The sequence below is a fragment of the Nicotiana sylvestris genome, chromosome 11 (genome assembly GCF_000393655.2).
Source record: "Nicotiana sylvestris chromosome 11, ASM39365v2, whole genome shotgun sequence".
Classification (NCBI taxonomy): Eukaryota; Viridiplantae; Streptophyta; class Magnoliopsida; order Solanales; family Solanaceae; genus Nicotiana; species Nicotiana sylvestris.
In genome coordinates this window covers 125,626,151-125,651,611 of record NC_091067.1, presented here as the reverse complement: position 1 = coordinate 125,651,611, position 25,461 = coordinate 125,626,151, and the positions used below count along the sequence as shown (strand labels likewise).

The 25,461-nt window shown below is 38.2% G+C and overlaps 1 protein-coding gene across 3 annotated transcripts; it reads left to right on the top strand.

Moving 5' to 3' along the window:
• Positions 1-5,405: 5,405 nt before the first annotated feature.
• Positions 5,406-10,458, top strand: LOC104235593 (UDP-D-apiose/UDP-D-xylose synthase 2). Of its 3 annotated transcripts, none has more exons than XM_009789396.2 (10): positions 5,430-5,885; positions 6,572-6,664; positions 6,791-6,898; positions 7,457-7,571; positions 7,655-7,788; positions 7,883-7,984; positions 8,064-8,156; positions 8,281-8,416; positions 8,499-8,632; positions 10,149-10,458. In XM_009789396.2, exons 1-9 carry the CDS (start codon positions 5,619-5,621, stop codon positions 8,609-8,611), a joined length of 1,161 nt encoding a protein of 386 aa, XP_009787698.1. In that variant the 5' UTR covers positions 5,430-5,618; the 3' UTR covers positions 8,612-8,632; positions 10,149-10,458. The 3 variants fall into 3 exon arrangements, with proteins under 3 accessions (XP_009787696.1, XP_009787698.1, XP_009787697.1); XM_009789395.2 differs by lacking the exon at positions 10,149-10,458 and adding an exon at positions 8,804-8,986; XM_009789394.2 differs by lacking the exon at positions 10,149-10,458 and having other exon boundaries at positions 5,406-5,885; positions 8,499-8,986.
• The last annotated feature ends 15,003 nt before the right edge of the window (positions 10,459-25,461 follow it).

Here is a 25,461-nt window from a genome sequence, read left to right as displayed (position 1 = left end):
GAGCAAAAAATAAAATTTATTTGACTCAACCAATTGGCTATATTTTTTTAAAATTTTTCACAGATTAAAATAAAGATCCGGCTCCGCACACGACTTTTCAGCACTTCGGGAACGAAGATTTTAAAGCTGGGTGAGTCAACCGGTCGAAAATCCAAAAATGACTAAAAGTGGCCGTTTATGCAAAGTCAGCCTTCCGGCGTCCCTTTCGGGAACATTCGGCTATTCTTGCCAAAGACGGCGTCACCTGACTTATTTATGACGAAACTTAAAATTTTTGACATTTTTTGGGTATTTTGCAAAAAGGGGAAGTTGGACACGATGAGGGTTGCCTACGTATCTCACATCCGGTGAGAATCAAACCGGCGTAGTTCGGGTCGATAAAACAAACTTCTTTTTTGAAAACCAGACTCTTTTCATTGGTAGATAAAACTATATATTTTTTTATATATATATTTTTTCCTTTTTTCATTTTCTCAAAAATTCGGCAGAGTTTCGACACTATTTGGACATTGTTTTTTTTCCAAAATAAGCGATTAACTCTCTTTAACCCTCGTAAAGATATTCAAAAGTCGGTCAACATGCAAGTCCGAAGCAAATGAATGCACAAGTAAGATGCATCAGGATGGTCTTTTCATTTTTGGTACACCTGTCCTAGACAGACCCAACCCCTGTGTTGAGCCTCCAAAGTTAAATGCACGTGATGCAAACGAACGTTCCTACTAGGGATTCGGCATTAAGCTGAGTTATTCTAGGTTTATAACCTGGGTATTTGTTCTAGACTGTGTACCCGAGCGGACAACTCGAGTCGAGGAGGGGGCTACGTATCAGGGACCCGCGGGATCGTCCGGCTTTGTAACTTGTCCGGCCTCTTTCTTATTTCAAGGTATGACACTAACAGAATAGGGAGTCTCGACCAGCGAGCTCATCCCCGGAGGTAAGAGGAGAAGGGTTTCGGCACAGTTTATATACAGTTCAGATAATATCAAAGCGGTAAAAGCAGCATTTAGTACATTAGGCCCAAACATGTAACAAAAAATCAGATAAAGCCAAATACAACAATTTATCTAAGCTCGAATCCTGAACCCTGAACCTGAGGTTCTGGGTTATGTCCCCAGCGGAGTCGCCAGAGCTGTTACACCTCCTTTTTCACCTACACCCCGTAGAGGGGCGGAAAGGGAGTTTTTCCAATCAAAGGACAATCGAAACGGAATTTATTATTTAATTTAAAGTCGCCACTTAGGAGATTTATGGTGTCCCAAGTCACCGGTTGAATCCCGAATCGAGGAAAAGATTGACTCTGTTTAGCAGTCCGCGAATCAGAAATCCGAGTAAGGAATTCTGTTAATCCGGAAGAAGGTGTTAGGCATTCCCGAGTTCCGTGGTTCTAGCACGGTCGCTCAACTGTCATATTCGGCTTATTTATCTGATTTTAATACATGTTGAACCTATGTGCAAATTTTAACTTTTTACCGCTTTTATTATTTTTTTTTTTAATGAGAATTGCAACGTCGTGAAAACACATCTCGAACCACGTCACATCAATGCACCCGTGGTTATTGACATGTTCCGACTCCGTTGAGATTTGGATTTGGGTCACATAAATGTGCACCCGAGTTTTAAGAAAGTACTTTATTTAAAGCGCGCCGGAAGTGACTTGCGCGTTATTATCTTTTGGGGAAGACCGTGAAATTCGCTAGATGGCCCATCCCTAAATCTAAGTATTTTAAAACAAATATTTATTGAGGGCCCCGCAATTTTGTATTTTTTTTTATTTCGGCGAGGCACATCTCATTTTTTATTCAAGGATATCCTAAAGCGACTATGATTTTCTATTTATTTGTCTTTAAAAAAAAATCCTAATTTATTCACTGAGATTATCCAGATTATTCAAACGTGCTTAACAATTAGAATCAAGGAGAAGTCGTATTTACTTATTAGAAATTAATGAAATAGTGATCCATAGAATCCTAGTTTAAGACTCAGAATACTTATGTATTAGCTACTGAAAACACGATCGTGAAAACCCAATTTTTTTAGGTTGATCCGAACTAATATTACTAATTGGCATTAATGAACCTGCTATTGAAATAGAGAACACGATTATCATATGGATTCAACTTATGCTACCTAAATCAAATTGACCAACTTATTGACCAAAACTTAACAGACTTGACCATTGCTTCACTGACTTATACTCAAACACTAATATTAATTTGGGAGGACCATTTCAGTTCACATGCCAATCAAAATAAAAGAAACTTACTCATGAGAAATGGTTTAAGCCCTGAACTAATGTTAACCATTATGTCAAAATTCCAACTACTGAAGCACGTTTGGCTTAGAAATGAACTTGATGTGGTCAGTGCCTCCTGCTTTCAACTTGGTTGTAATTTTAAACTGCTTTTGGTTCTTAAATTTTAAACAACCAAATGCTCAACTAAATAAATACTAACCATACTAAGTCTAAAGCTAGAATAACCATAAATCAACAGTCCAGCAGCCTACATAATTCAACTTAATCAGTCCAGTTATACACTCCAATTAATTACAGCATACAACAAACCAAACTACATAAGTTATATAAAAACATAATGAAACTATGAGGACAACAGATCTACGGCAGAAAACTTCAGTTTCATTTTCGCTATTCCGACAGGAGACAATACATTGAAGCAGTCTAAGATGTGTACCTGGAAATCAAATCAAATAGAAAAGGAGAGGTCAGCAGCAAGTAATCAACTAGTATTCAACAATCAACAAGCAGCAGTAACGGGCAGAAATCAACAACAGCCTAGAGCTTAACTCGACCAAACCAGGAATAGTATGAACCCAGTAGAAACCAAAAAAAAGAACACCCAAATACAACCTTGACCAAACCAACTGGTATTGAATTTTGATTCAAACAAACAGATCCAAACCTATAAACGACTCCAAGTATAGAGCAGAAGTAAAAGGAAGAAAGGTTCTAGTTATTTCAGATCCTAAGCGAGGCAATGAAACAGTAGCTATTCTTTTTCAACACCCAAAACTCTTCCAAAATGAATTCTTCGTATATCCAGTGTATCAAGAGTGTATATCGAGTGTATACTGCTCTCTCCGCCCCCTTCTTTTTTTCTTCTCCTCTATTTTTTTCCTCTTTTTTCAATCCCCTTCTTCCTAAATTTTCTCTTCTATTTATAGCAAATTTTTTGAAATTTTTCAGATTTGTTTTTTTATTATTTGTTTATTTTTTAATTAAAAGAAATCCCACTTACAAATTGCTTTTATTTTTTTAGAAAAAGAAATCACATCTTTATTTACTTTTATTTTAAAATTTCAACTTTAATTACTTTTATCTTATTTAAAATACCACTTTTTATTTTTTTAAAAGAGAATCTCACTTTATTTAACTTTTCTTTTAAAAAAACAAACCACTTTCTTTTCATTTTTCTTTTAAAAATGCTACTTTCATTTACTTTAAATTTTTTAAATTTTCAGATACCTTTATATTTATTTTTTAATTCCAACCTTCTTTTACTTTTTAATTTTTTAAAATTTCCACAAAACCTTTTATTTTTTTTAACTTTCTACATTCTTTTACTTTTTAAAAAAAAAAGAGAATTCTACCTATTTTTACTTTTATATTTTTTTTTATTCAATACTTCCCTTTTTCTTTTTTTTTAAATCATTCCCGAAATTTTATTTTTTTTAAAAAAAATAATATTTTCGGAATTTTTTTTTTTAAAAAAAAATAAAAAAAAAAATTAAAATATTAATAGTGATAATTCACCTTTTTTTTTGTATTTTTATCCTATAATAAAAAGTGTAATAAAGCTAAAATAATAGTAGGTTAAACCTCTCTAAAATATTTACATAAAAGAAGTGATAAAAAATTAAATGTTGTCAAAAATTAGGTGTTCACAGTAACTTAAAAATGATATCGGTCGGTTCAAACCTATCATTATTAAAATACCATGTTTAACTTGTTTTTCATACATGTCACATAATATTAACACTTAAATTTAATACTCCCTCCGGTCCAAAATAAGTGATTTTTAGTTGTTTTCACACAGATTAAGAAATCTATTTTTAACATTAATTAGTAATGAAATTGACCAAATTAACCTTTACTATCTCTTCACATAAACACATACTCTAACATTATTTACTCCAAGAGCAATGTAAAGAATAATAATTAATTCATTCTTTTTGGACCATGAAAAAAATGCCACTTATTTTGGACCGGAAAGAGTAACTCTATCGACTCAGGATACTGCCTAGTACTAGAAACCAATCCATCAAACTAACAAATCATTAATGTTTTTCAAGTCTGGTCAATTTATAGGGCTTAGTTTTCACACTAACCAAGAACGAAAACATCTAAAAATAATATGCTCAACATCCTCGCCTTCAGAACCATATATCTTGCTACCTCTCCCTGCTTGACATTCTCCTCGCAAGATTACTACTTATAGCCTGTTTGGCCAAGTTGGAGAAATCAGCTTATTTTGAGAAGTGTTTTTGAAAAAAGTACATTTGGAGAGAATTAGTTTGTGTTTGGCTAATCAGTCTAAAAAGCACTTTTGAGAAATAATTTGTGTTTGGCCAAACTTTTTAGAAAGTGCTTTTAAGTGTCAAATTACGAATAAGGCCTAAATAGATTTACTTAATAATTAATATTATAAGTAAATAAATAATATCAAAATTTTGTTATTACATGCAATAATTAAAAAAATTATTTTATTTAAGTAAAATATGAAAATAAAATTAAAAAGTACTTAATTCTTATAAGTTAAATATATTAAAATTCCGTCAACAAATATAAAATCATTCACCCCTAAAGTCACTATATATTAGAAAGTTTCCTAAAAATAAGAAGAAATATTTATAAATTAATATCCTAAGTATTAGGTTTAAGGGTTTATTTTGCTATATAATATATTTTGTTAAGAGTATTTTAGGTAAGAAGAAAAGCCAAAACTGCTTCTGCTTCTACTTTTGGAAAGAAGCTACTTTTTTCTGCTTCTCTAAAACTGCTTCTGCTTCTTCCCAAAAGTACTTTTTTCCCAAATAAGCTTGGCCAAACACCTCAAATTCGGAAAAAAAAGTATTTTTGGGAAAAAAAATATTTTTTTTGTCCCGAGAAGCTTGGCCAAACAGGCTATTACTACTGTTTTCCTTTTATAAACTAGACACCATTTGTTCCATAGGGTGAACTTCAATTGCTACTTCCATTTTTTCATTTCTCTTCCTATTTAGTGTAGTATACTAAATTTTTAATGACAGGAATTTTTTTTTATTATAGACAAAATTTACAATTCAAACTCGTAACTCTCCATTTAACTAACATTTCCCAATCGGGTAGCGCGTAGAATAAACGTGATGCTCTCGAGCGTAGAAATAACACTCTTTAGAAAAATGAATACAGTCGGGCCACAGCCACAGACTTTGAGAAAGCTCTCCTCCCTCCTTTTTCTTGCTTTAAATATGTATAACCTTTCTTCTTCACCGTCAAAAAACCCATTCATTTTCCCCCAATCCTCCATATCCATTCACGTCAATACAGAGAGAGAAACTGAAAGAACAATCAAAGAATAACTTCCAAAAATTATACAGAGAGAAAGTGACGTTTTTCAAAAATGGCAGGGAGAGTAGATCTGGACGGTAATCCAATAAAGCCAATTTCAATATGTATGATTGGTGCCGGTGGATTTATTGGGTCCCACTTATGCGAGAAACTCATGTCGGAGACTCCTCACAAGGTACTCGCCGTCGACGTTTACAGTGACAAAATTAAGCATTTGCTTGAACCGGCAACTCTTCCTTGGGCCGATCGTATTCAGTTCCATCGAATCAATATTAAGAATGATTCTCGCCTTGAAGGTCTCATCAAGATGGCAGATCTGGTAATTATCCCGCATTTTCTCATAGTGTTCATTTGTGCTTGGTTATTTTGCCTTATTTGAACATTAGGATCAGGTTTTCCGTTTTATTGCGAAATTGCCACTATGAGTTGATCTCATTATCTCTCTTTTTGGTTGTTGCGTCATTATGATGTCTTTTTAACTTCTTATTATAGGTATTCGGAATTTCCAATTTTATTACGCATTTTTTATGGATTTATATTGTGGATTCGAGATTACTCTTGGATCTGAGCTTGATCCTTTTTGTCACGTAGGCGGATTCAGGATTTGAGGTTTTGTTAATATACAATTATAATTTGTCACAGTCAAATATTTATAAATATTTAGTAGATTTCTTAATATGTTTATAGAGTCCAAGGAAAAGCTACTAAGCTATTTGGGTCCGTGACCCATAGGTTACATTATAGACCCGCCTCTGACTATTGTGATGTTCTAGAGAGAATATCCAGGGATTCCTAAAACGTAGCAGTCTTTTGGTTTTTTGTGTACCTAATGTAGTGTTTATTTATTTATTTGGACTATTTAATTTAATAGCTTTGTCTAATTTTATGTGGGTTTTGGTTAATTCATGCATCTGTACGTTTTCAGATGCTTTTCCCTGGAATTTTAATATTGATCCGTGCAAGTCTTTCACTATTGCTGACTTTTTGTTTTTTCGTGTGCTGTAGACCATAAATCTTGCTGCGATCTGTACTCCAGCAGATTACAACACTCGACCACTTGACACAATTTACAGCAATTTCATTGATGCTCTACCTGTGGTATTAATCCTGGATTATTAACTTTATATTGGTCGATGAAATTGATAGTTTAGATTTTGATGGTTGTCAATTGTTGGAAAAGATTTCACTTTTTCAGTTGAAGTTGATGTGAATTGATTAATGCAGGTTAAGTACTGCTCAGAAAATGGAAAGCGTCTCATTCACTTTTCAACTTGTGAAGTTTATGGGAAAACCATAGGTGCATTTTTGCCCAAAGACAGCCCATTGCGGCAGGTGAGACTTTGCTTTCTCTGTGTTGTATTTTCAGTTTAATGCAAAACTGGTGCAAAACCTTGATCTGTTATTTTCTTTGTGTTTCACGTGTCATATCATGAAAGTTCATGCTATATCCTTAAAATATCAAATATTTGTGTATGCTGAATATGGTCTTAATATTGCAAATAATGCTGTAAGATATAAATAATGTTAAATTTACTTTATGTGATTCTTCTTTTCTGGTAAACATGTTTCAATTTAGATGGAAACCTGTAGATATCCTAACATGTTCTAAACATTTACCTTGTTGCTTTTGTTTCTATGTCTTCCTTTCTTCTCCTTCGGCAACCCGAGTTGAAGTCTAGTCTAAGCAAGATGAAGCTAGCCAACTTTATCCAGTTTAGCACGTCTGACTTTATATAATTGAAGTAGTCTTTTGCTTTTTATCCTTTGAAGTTACATTAGTTACCTCTTAATTTGAATCATAATTTAGGAAACGTTGAGAATTGGCATTATTTACCATTTTCTTTTCCATTGTTTGTTGTGGAAATGTTCTAACTCTTTGGCGTTTTCTAGGATCCTGCCTACTTTGTGCTTAAGGAAGATACGTCCCCTTGCATATTTGGATCAATTGAGAAGCAGAGATGGTCCTACGCATGTGCAAAGCAATTGATTGAGAGGCTGGTCTATGGTATGTAACATTATGCATTGATGTGGCTGTTTCATAGTTGAATCCCTTATCATATATATGTATCTCATGTGTTATATTTACAGCTGAGGGTGCTGAAAATGGCTTAGAGTTCACCATTGTGAGGCCCTTTAACTGGATTGGTCCTAGGATGGATTTCATTCCTGGCATTGATGGTCCTAGTGAAGGTGTTCCAAGAGTATTGGCTTGCTTTAGTAACGTATGTATACTTCCCTTTTGGTTGGCTTTTATCCTGTATCTGATGTTCATTTGTTAGTCTTATGATTCCATCATCTCATGTTTCCTATTCTCAGAACCTTTTAAGACGTGAACCTTTGAAACTTGTGGATGGGGGAGAATCACAAAGGACGTTCATTTATATAAAAGATGCTATTGAAGCTGTTCTTCTAATGATCGTGAGTTTGACCTCCTTACCCTTTCTTTTGTTTATTGAAATACATTACGATCTATATTGATTCAAGTATATCTCCTCAGGAAAATCCTGCAAGGGCCAATGGTCACATCTTTAACGTTGGTAATCCGAACAATGAAGTTACAGTCAGGCAGCTGGCTGAAATGATGACTCAGGTGAATTAAATGTTCATTTTGTCTTTTCGCTACCCTCTTGTGGTGGCAACTACTCTGGTCCTAAATGCAGCATATTGTCCAAATCATGCTGATTTTTCTCAGCTCTTTCTCTGAATAATACCAGGTCTACTCAAATGTGAGTGGAGAGTCTTCTATTGAAACACCCACCATTGATGTAAGTTCTAAAGAATTTTATGGTGAGGGGTATGATGACAGTGACAAGAGAATCCCAGACATGACCATAATCAACAGGCAGCTTGGTATTGATCTGTTTCTTCGCCCACTGACAATTTAATACTTGTAAAGCTCAAGAATAATCTGACTGTTAAATGTGATGACCAGGTTGGAACCCGAAGACTTCCCTATGGGACTTGCTTGAATCCACGCTCACATACCAACACAGGACATATGCTGAGGCTGTCAAGCAGGCCATGTCTAAAACAACTGCCAATTGATGGTTTGCTACTCGTTGGCAGGTCTTTCGTTTTCTTCATACGATTCTCCTCAGTAAAAATCTACATAGTTTGTCTCTCATACACGTAATTTTTTCGTTATTCACGTGTTGCAACATCTAAAGTACCTCTCTTCTGTAAGCAATCATGTATTCTAATTTGTGACATCAGATTCATTACAAAATTGTGTCATAGGTTGGTGTATGCCGCTAGAGCCTTGTCTACGACAGTTATTGGGTATTAGACGAAGGAAAAGCTGTCCTGTTCTTTTAATAATTGTTGCTAATTCATATATTATTTTTTCCTGTGTATGGAAGCATCTTGTATCATTTTGATCGACCTGCTGTTGGGGCTATAAAATTTTCCAATTTATTGCTATTTGTTCATTGGATGTCCCTTCTCCTATTGCTAAGAACATTTGTTAGAAACTGAATATCTTAGCTATAATGCCATACAGTACTTTTGAAAGCAACACATAAATGGTAGAAAGCTCCTAACGGTTCAAGCAATAAACGACTTTAGATCATTTTCGCTAAATGGACGATAGAGATTATGATATCAAGTATCCTTGGTATTCTTGGAATGTTATGCATGGGATTAGTGAAAGGATATGAAAAATAATATCGCAAATGCGTTGCCATTAACCAAATCTCAAGCTTTTAATTATTTTTACTCATATAGTATAATTATTAAAAATATTAATAGGTTCTTTAACGAAAGCATTTGATTTCATTTCAACACTTATTATGAGCCTATTTATTTGATGAATGTTATTTTATTTTCGGTTGAGAGATTAATTGTTGATTTCCACCAATTATCGTCATCATATCATCATACTATATTATAAGTAGAAAAACTCAAAGTGAAAGTTGAATTACCAAATTATCCTATAAAAGTTAAATGTCATTCTTTACCCTTCAAGCAAATACTACTAAAGTAAAAAAGATTGTGCAAAAATGGAATTACACATACTAATAAAGTTTCAAATTTTTTTGGAGAATGTAAGGAGTTGCATTGAATAACTCAAGTAATAGGCTAAATTCATTTGGCTAATTTAATACAAGCCAAATTCATCACCTGAATGCAAATTATTACTCATTAACTTATTATCCATTCAATATATGCAAGGTTTATTAAGCAATATATTAGCCACAGAGTTAGTTTTGACTTATGACATTGCACTTTTATTATGCTCTTTAAATCACACTAAATTACAAGAACACTCATATTTATTCTTCCGTTTAAAAATTTAGAAAAACACCTTCTTAATTGACTAATCTTCATAACCTTTCATATCGTAGCTTTACCTCTTATTTATGGGCAAAAGCTTATCTCCATCTTTTTCTCTATGTAAGTTGTACTCAAAAATTTATATTTTTCGTATTGTAACTTTACTTTTTATTCTACGAAAGAAACTTCATTATCTCCACTTTGTTTTTTTTTATATATGCACGTTCGTCACTCATAATTTTAAATTTTTTGATTTGGATTAATTTAAAATATTGATATCTTAAACCCAATTTTATGATTTTTGTTGCAGGTGTGAGATAGAGGTCAAAATTTTGCCTACTAGAGTTAACGATGCAGCGAGTGAAGCAATTGAGTGCAAGTGGTTAGTTTCTCTTCAGGTACTGAATAAATATCTCTGACATACAAATATATAAATTTATGTTAAATTGATGTGTATTCCTTAATCATTTTGTTCTTTTATTTCTTAAAAAATTTATTTAAAATTAGCTTCACGAAAGTTTGTATTCTTATGATTATGACATTCTTGTAATAGTCAATTGCATTTTTTTATATTTTTTGGCAATTAAATTGAAATGTCTGCTTTGCGCAGTTCTTTTGTATTGGCTTCTTTGCTACTATATTTACGGGTTATCTAAAATAAAGGAACCTTAGCATCTAAGGTATAAGAACTTATAAGGTTTCTTCTTTTTTGAAATTTGCTAAGCAAGATTAACATTCATTATTTTAGAATTTGCAATTAAATTTTTTTATAACTAAAAATAAATGTTTAATTATATTTATGTTATTTTTAAAGTCTAATACTCATTAGGGGGTACACGCACATTGCACGTACCCAAAAACTAGTAATTTATATAAGTTCAAATGCGTCAATTTTCATCCTGGCTTTATTTAAGATTAAAAAATAATCAAGATAACTGCAGATCACCCGTGTCTACCTCTCGTTGCATTTAGCTAAATTAAGACTAAAGTGAATTCGGTTAATTTCTATGTTGATTTTAGGTTTAAATTCGATTCACCAAATAGCCTTGAAACTCATCCGCGTCTATCTCGCTTGTGTGAAGTACACAAAAATCATCAAAGTAGATGATCTTGAATTTTTGTTTCTGTATGTTTCATGGTAGAATTTTAAATTTAACAAGTGTTGTCTCTTGCTTATTCCATGAGCAACACTTTTAACTTTTGATCTTAAAATTTGACCTATAAGACAAGGAGAGTCAAAAGTTAAAAGACCACCTAAAAAGTGTGCAATTTTTTGGCCTTGCTTTATGGGTTGATACATAGAACCCATAAATCAAAAGATTTCTATTCGACAGGGTCCAAAATTTATTTCGATCTAATTAGTAGTGGCACAGACAGTAGATACTTTGTTTACATTGTGGATGCGTGTGGCTAACTGGCTATATTGTAGATATGTAGTTAGAACTTGGTTTTTCTATTTACTTTTTGTTGTTCAGGTTGATCAAGGTTGATCAGTGGTTCAATATGGAATGTTGTTAATGATAATTCACTTCAAGGTAACTGTTTGACCAAAAAATATTGAAACCTTTTTGATTAAATCAATTAAGAAAATTGAAGGGGTAAATTCCATCCAAGTATAATAAGATCTAGCTTGAAGGATGCTAAGAATGAGCAAGATGCATAATATTTCTTTGTATTTCAGAGTTGAACGACAAATTATAAATATGACAGCTTTGAATGTAGAGAGATTTTGCAACAGATATTCTTAACTTCAAGTAAAAATCGTATATAGATCTTAAAATTGTGATCCAAAAAATCCCCTTTTTACAGAGTGTTCGGTCCCCATTTATAGGGGACAATCTTCCTTCTTACTCTCAAAAGGAAAAAGTACAACTTAAAGAATATTCCAAAGGCATATTCCCATTGTTTCCTATCATGCTAACACGACTACAAACGTCGTGCGTTCACTAGCCACTGTCAATCGTCGTTCATGACGATCCTTAAGAAGCGACATCGTAGGGACCTCGTTCTCTGCTACACTTGGTTTCGGTCGTGGTCGTCCAAATTTTGACCCATACAGTTAGTTCCTCCTCTTGTCGAGGTCGCAGCTTGGGGCGTCCTTGATAAGCGAACGTCGTCCATGCATACGAAGAGATTTGATCTGCAAACCATGACGGTTTCGATTGATAACGGAAGAACGAAGCATTTCGCCATACCTTGGGCGGTGTGTGCCATCTTTGGAGTGATGTCACTTCCATGTGCGTCATCATGACACGTCTTCCCAAGGAACAACATGATGGCATGTCGCTTCGGTTTCGCTGCCACGAGAAGTCGTTTCGTTTCGATTCTGGTGCCACCCAACCCTATAAATAGGGGAAGGGTTTGTTTTTTCAAAAACGTTTGGCCATTTCTCTTCCGATCATTTCCTTTCGCATTTCTAGCTTTGCTTCTGCGTTTTTCTTCATCTCCTCTTTCTCGTTCATTGTTCTTGGTCTTTCTTGTTCCATTAGCACATCTCCCTTCACAGACATGCCTAGAACACATCGATCACGTGAGGGTTTTTTTGACGCCACCCCGTTATCCATGGCACCCCCTCCCGGTGGCGAGGACCTAACGATGGAGGAAGGAGATAACCTTCCTACCGTGGATGAGCTATTGCCGAGACACCCTATGTCTTGAAGTGACTTTCTCAAAGATCCTCCTCCTACTCCCGTCCCAGTATTCTCTGAAACTGAGCAAGTCCACATCAATGCCCTCCGTGCAAAATATAACATTCCTGCTCATATTGAAATGGTTCCAGCGGGAAGAGACTTCATAGAAGTCCATAGACCGGGGTACTGTGCTTTTTATGAGTACCCCTTTGTGATTGGTCATTCCTTCCCCCTTCTCCCGTTAGCTGACGAGTTCTGTCGATTTTATCAGGTTTGCCCGGCGTAACTTTCCCCGTACACGCTCAAAATACTCCTGTTGTTGACAAAGTATGCAGAATTGGCGGGGTGTGAAGTTACCGTTCACCACCTCCTACATTTGTTTTCACCCAGCTTTCACATGGGTACTATGGTGCATCTGAGGCACCGTGGGACAAAAGGGCTGGTGCTCGGAACCGATGATTGGGCAAGCCACAAATTTTGGTATAAATACTTCTTTGTCAGAACTGACCACATCGTATCCGACCCCGCTAGATTTTCTAAGCGGTGGAATGAGAATCATAAGTGCTACCACTTGTTTACTCTTTCTTTTTTCCTCATTCACCTTAGTGTTTATTTGTGGTTTTCTTTTGCAGCTATGAGGCATCCACCCCATCCCATTGCAGTCATAAGGGATTAGGTAGCCCTTCTGCTTCCCCATATAGCAGAGACTCGAGACTGGACCGCTTTCGTAAAATGCTACGACTCTTTATGATGACAGGTCGTGGAGCTTCTAGGCGGGGGCCCCCAGTCCCTGCATTTTGTAGGGCCGTCGGCTTCGCAGGGATGCAATTCACTTTGGGTGATTCCGCCCGAGAGGGTCATGCCCAGTCACTACAGGCGAGGGGCTCCTCTCGAGACATGGTTATGAGGGAGGAGATCCCTTCTTTACTAGTTCAACACACCGTGGATGAGTCCTCTAATGGGGATGAGTCTTCGTTGAGAAAAAAAAGGAGGATGGATCTTGGGAAGAGCGTGGTCGTTGAGACCGGCAAGAGCAGGACGGGTGCATCGGAGACGGCATCGGTACCCACTTTATGGCCGACGCCATCTTGGCGGGGAGATCTCCCCAAATATAAGGGGTTTATCAAGGAGAGGGGTCTGTGCGTCCCGCCGAGGGCGGCACATCATCTACTGTTAGCGGGGGTTTGCGCGCCAAGGGTGACGGTTCAGGTTCAGACGTCGACCCAGAGGATGTTCGCGAGTTTGCAGAGCGTCATACTCACGTAGAGGTTAGAATGGAGGGTTCTGATCGACACATAGTTGGTCCTGGGAATTATGACTTATTGTCGGACTGTGATTGGGTGGCATCTGTTTTTGCCCCTTTGTGTACTTCCCCTGAGAGCAAGGCACTTAAAGCGATGATGCAGAGTTGTCTCGGAGCATTTTTGGCATGGCTCTACGGGTAAATGTCTTTCTTTTTGTTTTGTCGTTGGATCCATGTTACTATTTTTGGCCCATTTGTTTTAACTTTTACTTCTCGTGCTAGACCCTCATCATGGAGATCGACCGTGAGCGTCGGTAAAGGAGAAGGACGACCCTCTATGGAAAGATGTTTTCCAAGTACTAACAACATCGCACCAAGCATCGTACAATGGTCGACATCTACAATAGAGATCGTGACCTCTAACTGCTCCGTGAAGGGCTCAAACAGAGGGAAGATCAACTGACGTGTAAGGTCGACGAGTTGAAGGAACGAGATGAGGGCCGTTGCCCATAGTAGTAAACTTGAGGCAGCCCTCAAAGCCAGGGAAGATGAGCTTGAGCTAAGTAGGGGAGTAGTGTCTGAAAATGCCGATCTTCAAGCGAAGGTAGCCAGTTTGACTATTGAACTGGATATGAAGATGACTGAGGTCGACGAGCTTAAGGGTGAATTGAGAGCAAATGCTGATAGATTGGCCCATGCTGAGAGGGGGAGGGCGGCGGCCGTTTCTGAGGTGGCGGTTTTAGAGGACGCTCTCCGTGTTTATAAGTTAAAGCGGACTAAGGAGATGGAGGCGAAACTGTTCGCACTGAACAAGCAAGTGGATTATTTGAAAGCGGAGGACGTACGACGATAGTCGTGTCCTTCTACATCTTATGCCCCAGCTGATCCTCTCGTGCCTCAACATTTATATGAGTTGTGGGTTCACACTGAGGCTCAGCTCGATGTGTACAAAGCACTTCATGTTGATGGGAGGGTGTCTGAAATAAAACTTTGGGATGTACACGCTAGGGCTTATGCGACTCGTGAGGCATGCGGGTACGATCCTCTCATGACCGATGGAGATGATATTAACTTCTGATGATGCGAACAGACTTGCCTCCGACTCTTGGTAAGAAGACGTGTATGCCACCATAAATGATGTGTAGTATTTGTTTTGTGCTTTTTGCTTCGCGATTTTTGTAAGGGTGTTTTTGAACCCTTTGTAAAGATCAATATTTGTAATATATTTGCTATAAATGAAGGTCGATTTGGGCGTGCATCTCCGAGTCATTTCTTTCTTTGGTTTATTTGACGATGGCTTCTGCCGCAATGACATCGCTCTAGAGCTTTGTTGAAATGCTAAACTTATTGCATTTAGTTGAACTATGTTCGTTAGCAACGGCCTTGGCCATAGGGATATTGCTTTCGAGCTAGCGCCGAAGGAATATCCCATCGTGGTTTGAATGATGTCGAATCCACTTTTTGTCGATGATCTTAGCCATTGGGATGTTACTTTCGAGCTGACGCCGAAGTAATATCCCGTCGTGGTTCGAATGATGTCGAACCCATTTTTTTTGTCGAAGGCCTTAGCCATTGTGATGTCACTTTCGAGCTGGCGCCGAAGTAATATCCCGTCGTGGTTCGAATGATGTCGAACCCACTTCTTTTGTCGATGGACTTAGCCATTGGGATGTTACTTTCGAGCTGGCGCCGAAGTAATATCCCGACGTGGTTCGAATGATGACGAACCCATTCTTTTTTCGATGGCCTTAGCCATTGGGATGTTACTTTCAAGTTGGCGCCGAAGTATTATCCCGTCGTGGTTCGAATGATGTCGAACCCATTCTTTGTCGATGGCCTTAGCCATTGGGATGTTACTTTCGAGCGGGCGCCAAAGTAATATCCCGTCGTGGTTCAAATGATGTCGAACCCATTCTTTTATCGATGGCATTAGCCATTGGGATATTACTTTCAAGCTGGCGTTGAAGTAATATCCCGTCATGGTTCGAATGATGTCGAACCCATTCTTTTGTCGATGGCCTTAGCTATTGGAATGTTGTTGGTGTCGGTTTTATTCGTGCATTGGAGACGCGTGTTGATTTCGTGTACATAATGGGGTGATTTTATTCATATGTTGGGGATACATGTCAACTTTGCTCGTACAATGGCGGTACATGTCGATTTTGTACATGTAATGGAGATTCCTTATATCTAGTCCCTTCATTGTTCGGCCTGGAGATGTAATCAGCAGGCGGGGCAATGAACAATACCTCACACCTTGAGGCTCCCTCCTTGTCGTTGCTTGATCCACTCTCATTTGAGTATCTCAGGTTGGGTTCCCCGACCTCAACGGGTATGACTGCATCGATGTCGTAGACTAGTGAATATTGTGTCTCGCCTGTGTTGGTCTTCGGCTTTGTGCGGTAGTCCCATAGCACTTCCGGTAGCAATTCCGGCCATAACCCTTTGACATCTTCAAGATTTTTATTTAGTATGTTTAATATTGTTTTATTGGAGGATTCCGCTTGACTGTTGCCAGCGGGATGATATGGCGTGGAGAGTGTCCACTTGATGTGCCATTTCTCGAAGAATTCAGTCGTCTTATTCCCGATGAACTGGGGTCCGTTGTCGCGACTGATTTCTTTAGGGATGCCGAAGCGACATATGATGTTTTTCCAGATGAACATGATGACTTCTTGTTCGCGTATTTGAGAGAATACACCTGCCGCCACCCATTTGGAAAAATAGTCAGTTAAAACCAAAAGGAAGCGTGTCTTAGCTCACCCTGCTGGGAGGGGCCCGATGATGTCCATCCCCCATTTTATAAACGGCCATGGAGAGGTGACGGAATGTAGGAGTTCTCCCGCTTGGTGTATCATAGGGGCATATTTCTGGCATTGCTCACATTTCTTGACGTACTCTGCGACCTCTTTTTTCATAGTGGGCCAGTAGTATCCTGCACGAATAAGACACCTGACGAGGGCCCGGTTGCCCGTATGGGCGCCGCAGTGGCCTTCGTATACCTCTTCGAGCACACGCCTTGTCTAATTTGGTCCAAGGCATTTGGTTAAGGGGCCGCCGAACGTCCTTTTGTAAAGGTCGTGGTTAATGAGGCTTTACCTGGCCGCTTGTATTCAGAGCTTTTTTGGCTTCTTTTTTATCTTGCGGGAGTGTTCCTTCCTGTAGATATGATATGATGCGATTACGCCAGTCCCAAGTTAAATTTATAGAATGTACCATGACTTGATCTATTGATGAGTGGAGGAGGGTGACCACGTTCTCCTTGGTGATGTTTCTAGTTGCTGTCGCTAGTTTGGCGAGACTATCTGCTTCGATGTTGTGTGCTCGGGGAATTTGGTGAATCGACATTCATTGAATTCTGGCAGCAATTTGTGGATTTTGGTCTGGTATTTCTGCAACCTTTGTTCCTTAATCTGGAAAGTCCCAGTGACTTGATTCACAGCGAGATGCGAGTCGCAGCGGAGGATGATCTGCCGAGCACCATACTTGAGAGCCAATTTTCATCCTACAATTACGGCCTCATACTCGGCCTCATTGTTAGTCATTTCGGGGTATCGTACAGATTGACGAATTATTTCGCTCGTCGAAACTTTGAGTACGAGTCCTAGTCCCGATCCTGAGGCGTTGGACGCGCCATCGGTGTAGAGGACCCAGAGGTCAGATCAGTCATGTGAAATGCGAAGTGGTTCTTGTTTGACTTCAGGCAGTATTTTCGCACTGAAGTCGGCGACGAAGTCGGCGAGTACTTGCAACTTTATCGCATTTCCCATTTGATATGTTATGTCATGCTCTCTTAATTCTATTGCCCACTTGGCCAACCTTCCCGATAGTTCGGGTTTGTGTAGGATACTCCTGAGGGGAAAGGTTGTTACTACCTTTATAGGGTGGCATTGGAAATACGGTCTAAGCTTTTGTAAAGCTATGACTAATGCTAGGGCCAGTTTCTCGAGGTGGGGGTACCTCATTTCGGCTTCAATTAAGGTTTTGTTGATAGAGTAAATTGGAGATTGCGTACCTTTGTCTTCTCGGACTAGAACTGCACTTACCACGACTTCGGACACAACCAAGTAGACTAAGAGGCATTCTCTTGGATCTGCCTTGGCGAGTAAGGGTGGTGAAGACAAGTATGCCTTCAGTTTCCTTAGGGTGTCGACGCATTCCGAATTCCATTGAAGTCCATTGACTTTCCTTAATACATTAAAGAATTTGTGGCATCTATCCGATGACCGTGAGATGAACCTTAACAAGGCGGCTATCCGTCATGTCAGCTTCTGCACGTACTTCTTGCTGGTCAGCATTTCGGGTATTCCTTCGATTGCCTTAATCTATTCTAGGTTGACCTCAATGCCTCTTTAGGATACCAGGAAATCGAGGAACTTACCCGAGCTTACACCGAAGGCGCATTTTTCGGGGTTCAGCTTCATGTCGTACCGTCTTAATATATCGAAAGCTTCCTTCAGATGATCGATATGATCTTCTTTCCTTTTCGACTTAACCAGCATTTTGGTGACCAATCTCTGATATGTCGCCCCCGCATTCTTTAGCCCGAACGACATCACTTTATAGTAGTATGTTCCCTGGTGAGTGATGAAAGTGGTTTTCTCCTAGTCTTCTTCTTCCATGAGGATCTGATTGTAACCCGAATAGGCATCTAAGAAGCTTAGCAACTCGTGCCCTGCTGTTGTGTCGATGAGTTGGTCGATGTGTGGCAATGGAAAAGAATCTTTCAGACATGCCTTGTTTAGATCCGTGAAATCTACACACATCCGCCACTTTCCGTTCTTCTTTTTCACCATGACCACATTGGCGACCCATTGAGGATATTTTGATTCCCGGACCGAACCATTCGCGAGCAGCTTATCGACCTCTTCGCTAACGGCTTCGTTGATAGCGACGTTGAACTTCCTTCTCATTTGCCGCATCGGCGGGTAGAGGGGATCGATACTTAGCTTGTGGGTGGCAATATCTTTTGGGATGCCTAGCATATCTGCATGGGAAAATGCAAACAGATCGGCATGGTCAGTCAAGAACTTATGAAACTTACCTGGTTCCGAGAGGTTGTGCCCGATATAAGCCTTTTTTGTGCTGTCATTGCCGTCCAGCAGGATGGGATCAAGATTTTCTATCGTTGGTGCGGATGCTTCCACGATGTCAGGTTCCTTGATAACGTCTGTCCGCACGTCAAGTTTGACTCCCGACATCACTGATTGCTATGCTTCCGCACTCGCTCCTTTGAGTTGTTGGGTGTGTGCGCTGTTGATACTCAATTTTTCCCAAAATATTTTTTGTTGCATATATACCTTCAAAATCATGCATTAACACCAATTGGTATTTTTTTCCATAATATTTTCACATTTTTTAATTTGTCCAATATTTTATTTCAAATAAATGATTACAAAATTGCATCACAAATGATTTCAAAGGCATTTCTTGATTTAATTTATTGTTTTTGGTCCTATTAAGACCAAATTGTTCCATAAATAGCCAAATTGGCACCTCTTGGCTATAATTGCAATAACTTTGCAATTATAGCCCATACGTATAATTTTGCACTATTTTTACCAGAAATCAGTCCTTTATATTTTTAAATACCAAACAATCATTTCTAAATTATTCTCATGCAATAGAATCGCTTTTTATAATTAATAATTATGTTATAAACTATTTTTGACTAATTCAATTTGAGTATTTAAGAAATAGTCCATTTCTATTTCAATTTTAGCCTTAATTAAACCAGCCCAAACCCTTAATTAAACTAGCCCATACCCCAAGCCCAATTCCTAATACTACCCGACCAAATGCTGATTAAATCCTGGTCCGGATTTGTTCTATCCTAATTTAACCTAAACCTATACCCCCAAACCCCTCATTCACTCTTCACTCACCCGCCGTCACCCCTCTCCTTCTCTCTTAAATTTCCTCTGCCTAAACCCTAACTCCCCTTCGCCGGCTGCTTGCTCACCGGTAATAATGGTGGCTCACCACCACCCCTAGCCCTAATGGCTCCCCCATGACCGGATTCTTAATGTCTTGAGGTCCTCAAAGGACCAGTGGCTGTTCACTCACCATTCATGGCATGTTCTCGCCGTTCTCAGGCTACCATGGCCCGATTGAGTAAGATCTTCATATTTCTCGGCTAAACCTATGGGTTTCTAAGCCGGTCTCTCTATTTTTGGGTTATTTTCTAGAAAACCCTAATCTCTTCTCCTGTACCTCTTAGATCTGTAATAGATATGAGGTTTTTCTGAGCTATTTTCGTTTGTTTTATGAAAAACCTTTCGATTTCTCAAAGCGTCCCTTTATTTTCCCATTAGGGTTTCTGGAACTTTTTTTTCAAACATATTTCTGGTGTTTTTAATGTTGTTCTCTGATTCTCATATGTCTGAACGACTTTTTGTTAAAATTGCTTTTTAATCCTAATTTGTTATGTTAAAACCCCAGTTTTAACACTATGTTATAATCCTGAGTTCATTCTTGTCGATTCTGCTATATATGTGTTCGAAGCCCATGAATATGTTTCGATTAGTGATTTCTACCCCAATAATGTCTTACTAGGGTTTCTGATTTGTCTCTTTCTAGCTATACTCAGTACTTGTTATTCATGGAAGTTTATATTTTCCCTTAGTATTAGTACTATTTTCCGATTCTTTAAATCCTTGATTTTCTGGGATGATACTCTTTACCGATTTCCGGCTACTTTTCCTGTTTTCACAACCTTTAAAATATTTTCTTACCTTGTTATGTGATTGACTGCATTATTGCACGATTCTTACTGTTATTTCCTTAATTAGAACTCTATGTATCTACCCCTAATTGCTTATTCTGTACTAAGGTCTTTTGAACTCTTTCCTTATTTGGTACCTGTTCTTTACCGTTTGAAATAACTCCCTTAATTAAGGGAAGACTTGGACTGATTTTACTTTAATTGATTCCGAGTTCTCCAATTACTGAACAATTTGATTCTTACCTTATTTACCTAACTTTCAAACTACTATATATATATGCTTTCTTCTACTCTCATTAGACACGAACATAAGTTCATAACTCCCTCATACACTTAAAGCTTTTCTGCTCTCTTTCTTGTTACTTGCTACTATTACTAAATTAGTTGGCTGCAAGCCAAGGTTAATTATTGCACCATATTGCTCTTCACTTTGTGTCTATTCTCCTTAACTAGTATGTTCTGATTTCAATTCAAGTCTTAAACACTATATGTTTTCTTACTGTTTTAGTTTACTAGTTACCAGTCTATTCCTGTCTATTATCTGACCTTTCAATATGTAACTAGCATGTTTGGATCACTGTTAGTGCTGTCCTAATTCTAATATGTGATCAGAATGATATGAGCTTGTCCATTCCTTGTAGTATGTACTGGCTTTACTCTATTAGTATATGTTTGAATGGTTATGTGTTAGTTGGTTTCTGGTTTGCTCCTGTTTTTGTAAAACTGATTTGTTACCCTAAGTTATTCTGATGTTATGCCCAATCATGTTTAGTACTTCTATGTCCTCACTGTTGCTATGAAATCCTATACTATGTCATCTCCCAATCCCATGAACCCCCTAAGCACTTCTGATTCTATAACTATGTTCTAATTAGCACCTCTGAAATCCATGCCTTACTGCTTGCACTGTTAGCTAGTCCTTAATTACAAAAGACTTTTATTTATTATATGTTCATTATGTGTATTATGTGTCCCCAAATCCCAATTCCCGTGTATGAATCATGTGGTTAGGACTCTGTTTGCTCTGTGATTGATCTGTTGTTTGTTTGACTATACAACTCTTGTTGAAACTGTTTTACTGCTAAACAACTCTCCTATTTTATAAAACTACCTCAATTGAGTCCTTTTCAATACGTTGTTTCCTATCAAACCTTTTCAAAACTATGTCAAGAACTCTCACTCCACTCTTAAGTCCCTAGATTCTGCCCCTCCAGTGTGTGACTGCCTTGGAATCCCTGCGAGATCCCTCTGAACTCTGATGCACTGGGGCTCGCCCTTCCATACTACACTTACTCAGTTCTGGTTATGAAATCTAGGTGTAAGCACTGCCCGAGATCCTTGAGGTCCTTAGGGAACTCTGACACACTCGGACATGGGACTGGCTATAAACTTGGCATTTGAGGCTATGAAAAATCTGGTGTCTTCAAGATACACTTGGGCCTGCTTCAGGCTCCCTATAGTTAACTTCTTGTTTTTCTTTATTTGTTTGTGTAATTTATTCAGCTGGTCTGTATTAATTATTTGTAAACAAATGTTGGGGATGGCTAGTGAAACGGGAGGGGTAGCTATATAATCCTATTAATATTATTGGGGTAGAAAGCATGTCGTAGACTTTACATTATTTATATCTGCATTATAATCCATGTTTTTATGATCAATACGCTCATCCAAATCATGCCAAATACGCACTAGATATGATGTTCCTATGATTTCATGTCTACTGTTTCAGCATCTCATCCGTCACTAATCCATGTTTTATGTCTATCACTTAGAAATCCTGCTCCTAGGACAATAACAACATTAGCATAAAAGTTGTTACTCTTGTGCATTCAGAAGTCATATTTCAATAATTCTGCAACTCTTTTGTGCATTTAGAAATCATGCCTTAGGGATTCTATTTTTAACAATCCTGCGATTTGCATGTGCATATTAGATACCATGTTCTAGGACCTGTTTGCATTTTGTTTAAGACGCCTAATTAATCACTGATTCATGAAAAGGTAATAAAAATAATCTCACATTGTGATGTTTTCTGAATAAAACTGGTAATAATCTCTGCATTCTCAGATTCGTATCAACTAGAACAACATGCTCTTATGGTAAAACGACTTCTGAACTGTTAATGATTCTGGTAACTATTATGCATGATCCCACACCTAGGCAAGCCTATAGGGCGATTAAAGGCCTGCAACTATAAAACTGCGCTTTAAAATTGCTCGTATTCATAGGTCTAAAATTAGTAGGTCTTTGACACTTCAGTCCTAATTTAATGTTGTATACTTCCTGCTCACTTAGATATCATGTTCTAAGTTTTATTACCTGAAACAATTTTTTGAGACGTGCACTTGTTTGTTCTTCTTGTGGAGGTAAAAATGTGAGCCATTATTTGTTCCTTCTTTATGTGTAGTCCTAATTGTTTTGATTGACGCTTAGACTTTTCTCCTTTAAATAACTTAGAATGGTCTAGAACTGCCCAAAAGTAGAGGTCCTAAAATACCTCTAGGGCCACGAGGAAGGGACGGGTAGTGCACGCATAGGATATTTTCAAGGTTGCTAGAACGCTTTAGGCCATGACCAAGGGGAGAGAATTGGGTAGTAAGGATATGATGACTACGCACTAATGTCACGTGTAGCCTATCATTAAGGAGTGATTACCGGGCATTGTGTAGGGTGATCCTATAGGCTAACTAACCTAGGACCCCTCTTTCCCAATTCTCGTTGTTTAGACTTTACTTTTCTCTATATATGCAACTTGTTCAAGTCTTTTCCTTTTGTCTCATTACTTGAATCATACAATGTCCAAAATATGCCTTTATTTGCAAGTATGTGTTTAAATTATTTATTTGTTAAAAGTACTAATTCACAAGTATAAGTTTGGCCGGGACCCACCATTGTGGACCGAGAGGGGTGCCTAACACCTTCCATTCAAGGTTATTTCGAGCCCTTACCCTAAATCTCTAGTAATGCAAACTAGTCTAAGAGTTAATCACTCTAGGTGCCTTAACGAACCATAATCCATTAGGTGGTGACTCTTCAAATACCCAAATTCTTAAAAGGAAATGAGTTATTACACCCCATGAACGTCGGAACCCGGACTTCTCTCTCCGTGGAGGGAAAAAAGGGGCACGACAGTATGGTGACTCTGCTAGGGATATTTTTAGACTCTTACCATAATGAACTTATCTTTTGTGAATTAGTCCAAGCATGCTCTATCCCACGTACCCTTTTCCCTTATTTGAATTTAATTGTCTATTTTCAAGCATTTATGATTTCCTTACTTTTCGTGAAATTGACTTTCTCCTTGTTTTCTTTTTTGTAACCGCCTTTTAATTATTTAAATATTGCATTTATCATTTTCTTACGTGCAAATACTTGACAACATGCTATTTATTGTTGCATAAATCATGCTCAACATCATACTCCACTCTTGCGTAATTACTACCATAGCAACGCTTGATGAGTGTTTGCGCTCTTCCTATATTATCACCCTTTAAATGTGGAAAGGCATATTTGTGGTAAAACTAGTCGATCAGCGGTGCGTTCGACAGTTCCGTGCCTTTTCCCCTCAAGTTGTCCGTTTGAGGGTCCCAGTCTAGACCTCTATAGTAACCTTACTCTGGTTAATTGTACATGCATCATGGTCAAACCTAATCGGGTTAATATGTTGTCCGCATAGTAACTCTTTAAGACAAGCCTTGTCCAAAAGTCCACCGGATTTTTCATAATTCCAACGGACATAACCACGATTATGTGCATTAATTTGGAGAAATAAGTGTCAATATGCTAATCATTACTATATAAATAGACGAACTTGGAGGGGGAAATGGCCTAATTCTCTTTGTTTCGTAGAAAATGAGGTATGAGGTCCCCGGATTCGGTATGGTTAGTACACCTTCACTCTTGCTAGATTGGTGGAGGGATCTTCCTCCATATGACCAAAACCACGTGAAACGAGTCTTAGGAAACTTGCCTTCTCTGATGGATCTTCAACTCAACAAAATGCTGATCGAGGCTGCAACTATGTTTTGGGACAAGGAAAGGGCTGTGTTCCGTTTTGGGAACATAGAAATGACTCCTCTCCTAGAGGAAATATGAGGATTTGATGGGTTGCCTTGGGATAGCCCTAATCTATTAGCACATGAAAATTGCACTGCTAGAGGATTTTTGAAAATGGTAGGGCTGAAGAAGAATGACAACTTGAAATGCCTAAAGAACTCTTACATACCTTTTGAGTTCCTTTATGAAAGATACGGTCACAGTAGTTCCTACCATATTTTTGATGATGAGTTTTCAATCACTTATTTAGGTTGGATTCATCGCAGGGTCTTCGTATTTATTATGTGTTTCTTGGGTATGCTGGTATTCCCAATCTAAGGGGATAGAATCCATACTCGGTTGGCCATGGTAACCAAAACTCTGATGGATGGAATCGAGGGGGAAACATACACTATCATCCCTATGATCGTTGCAGACATGTACCGGGCTTTGGAAAGATGTCAGAAGGGGTTCAGGTTCTTCGAGGGTTGCAACTTGCTGCTATAGGTCTAGTTGTTGGAACATCTCCAAAAGGGACAATACCGTTAAGAATTTCCGCGAAGGCCGTGGAATGATCATATAGCCTTCCACTATCCCAAAAGATTGAACTACATTCCAGACATGTTTGCTCAGCCAGAGGACGCTGTGAGATGGGTACAACTTTTCAAAAATTTGACCGAGGAGTAGGTCCAGTGGATGTTCGAGTGGTTCCCTACCAATGAGTTCATCATCAGGTCTAGAGATTTTCCACACTTGGTGCTGATTGGATTGAGGGATATATACCCTTACGCTCCTCTCAGGGTTATGAGGCAAGCAGGCAAGAGACAAATCATACCATGGGTCACAAAGATGTGTCACTTCAGGGCCGATTTCCAAGGGTACGCCATCCCGTATAAGAATGAAGCGCAACACATGTGGACCTTAATTATCGCAGAGAAGGATACTATTGAGCCGGACCGATACCATGCGGGCCATTCATACCTTTACTCTT

Excerpts from the sequence above, each read along its gene's own strand:
- LOC104235593 (XM_009789396.2), top strand. The coding sequence starts at position 5,619 with ATGGCAGGGAGAGTAGATCTGGACGGTAATCCAATAAAGCCAATTTCA. Across the intron at positions 6,899-7,456 it reads AAGACAGCCCATTGCGGCAG|GATCCTGCCTACTTTGTGCT; the intron begins GTGAGACTTTGC and ends GGCGTTTTCTAG. Across the intron at positions 8,157-8,280 it reads TGGCTGAAATGATGACTCAG|GTCTACTCAAATGTGAGTGG; the intron begins GTGAATTAAATG and ends GAATAATACCAG.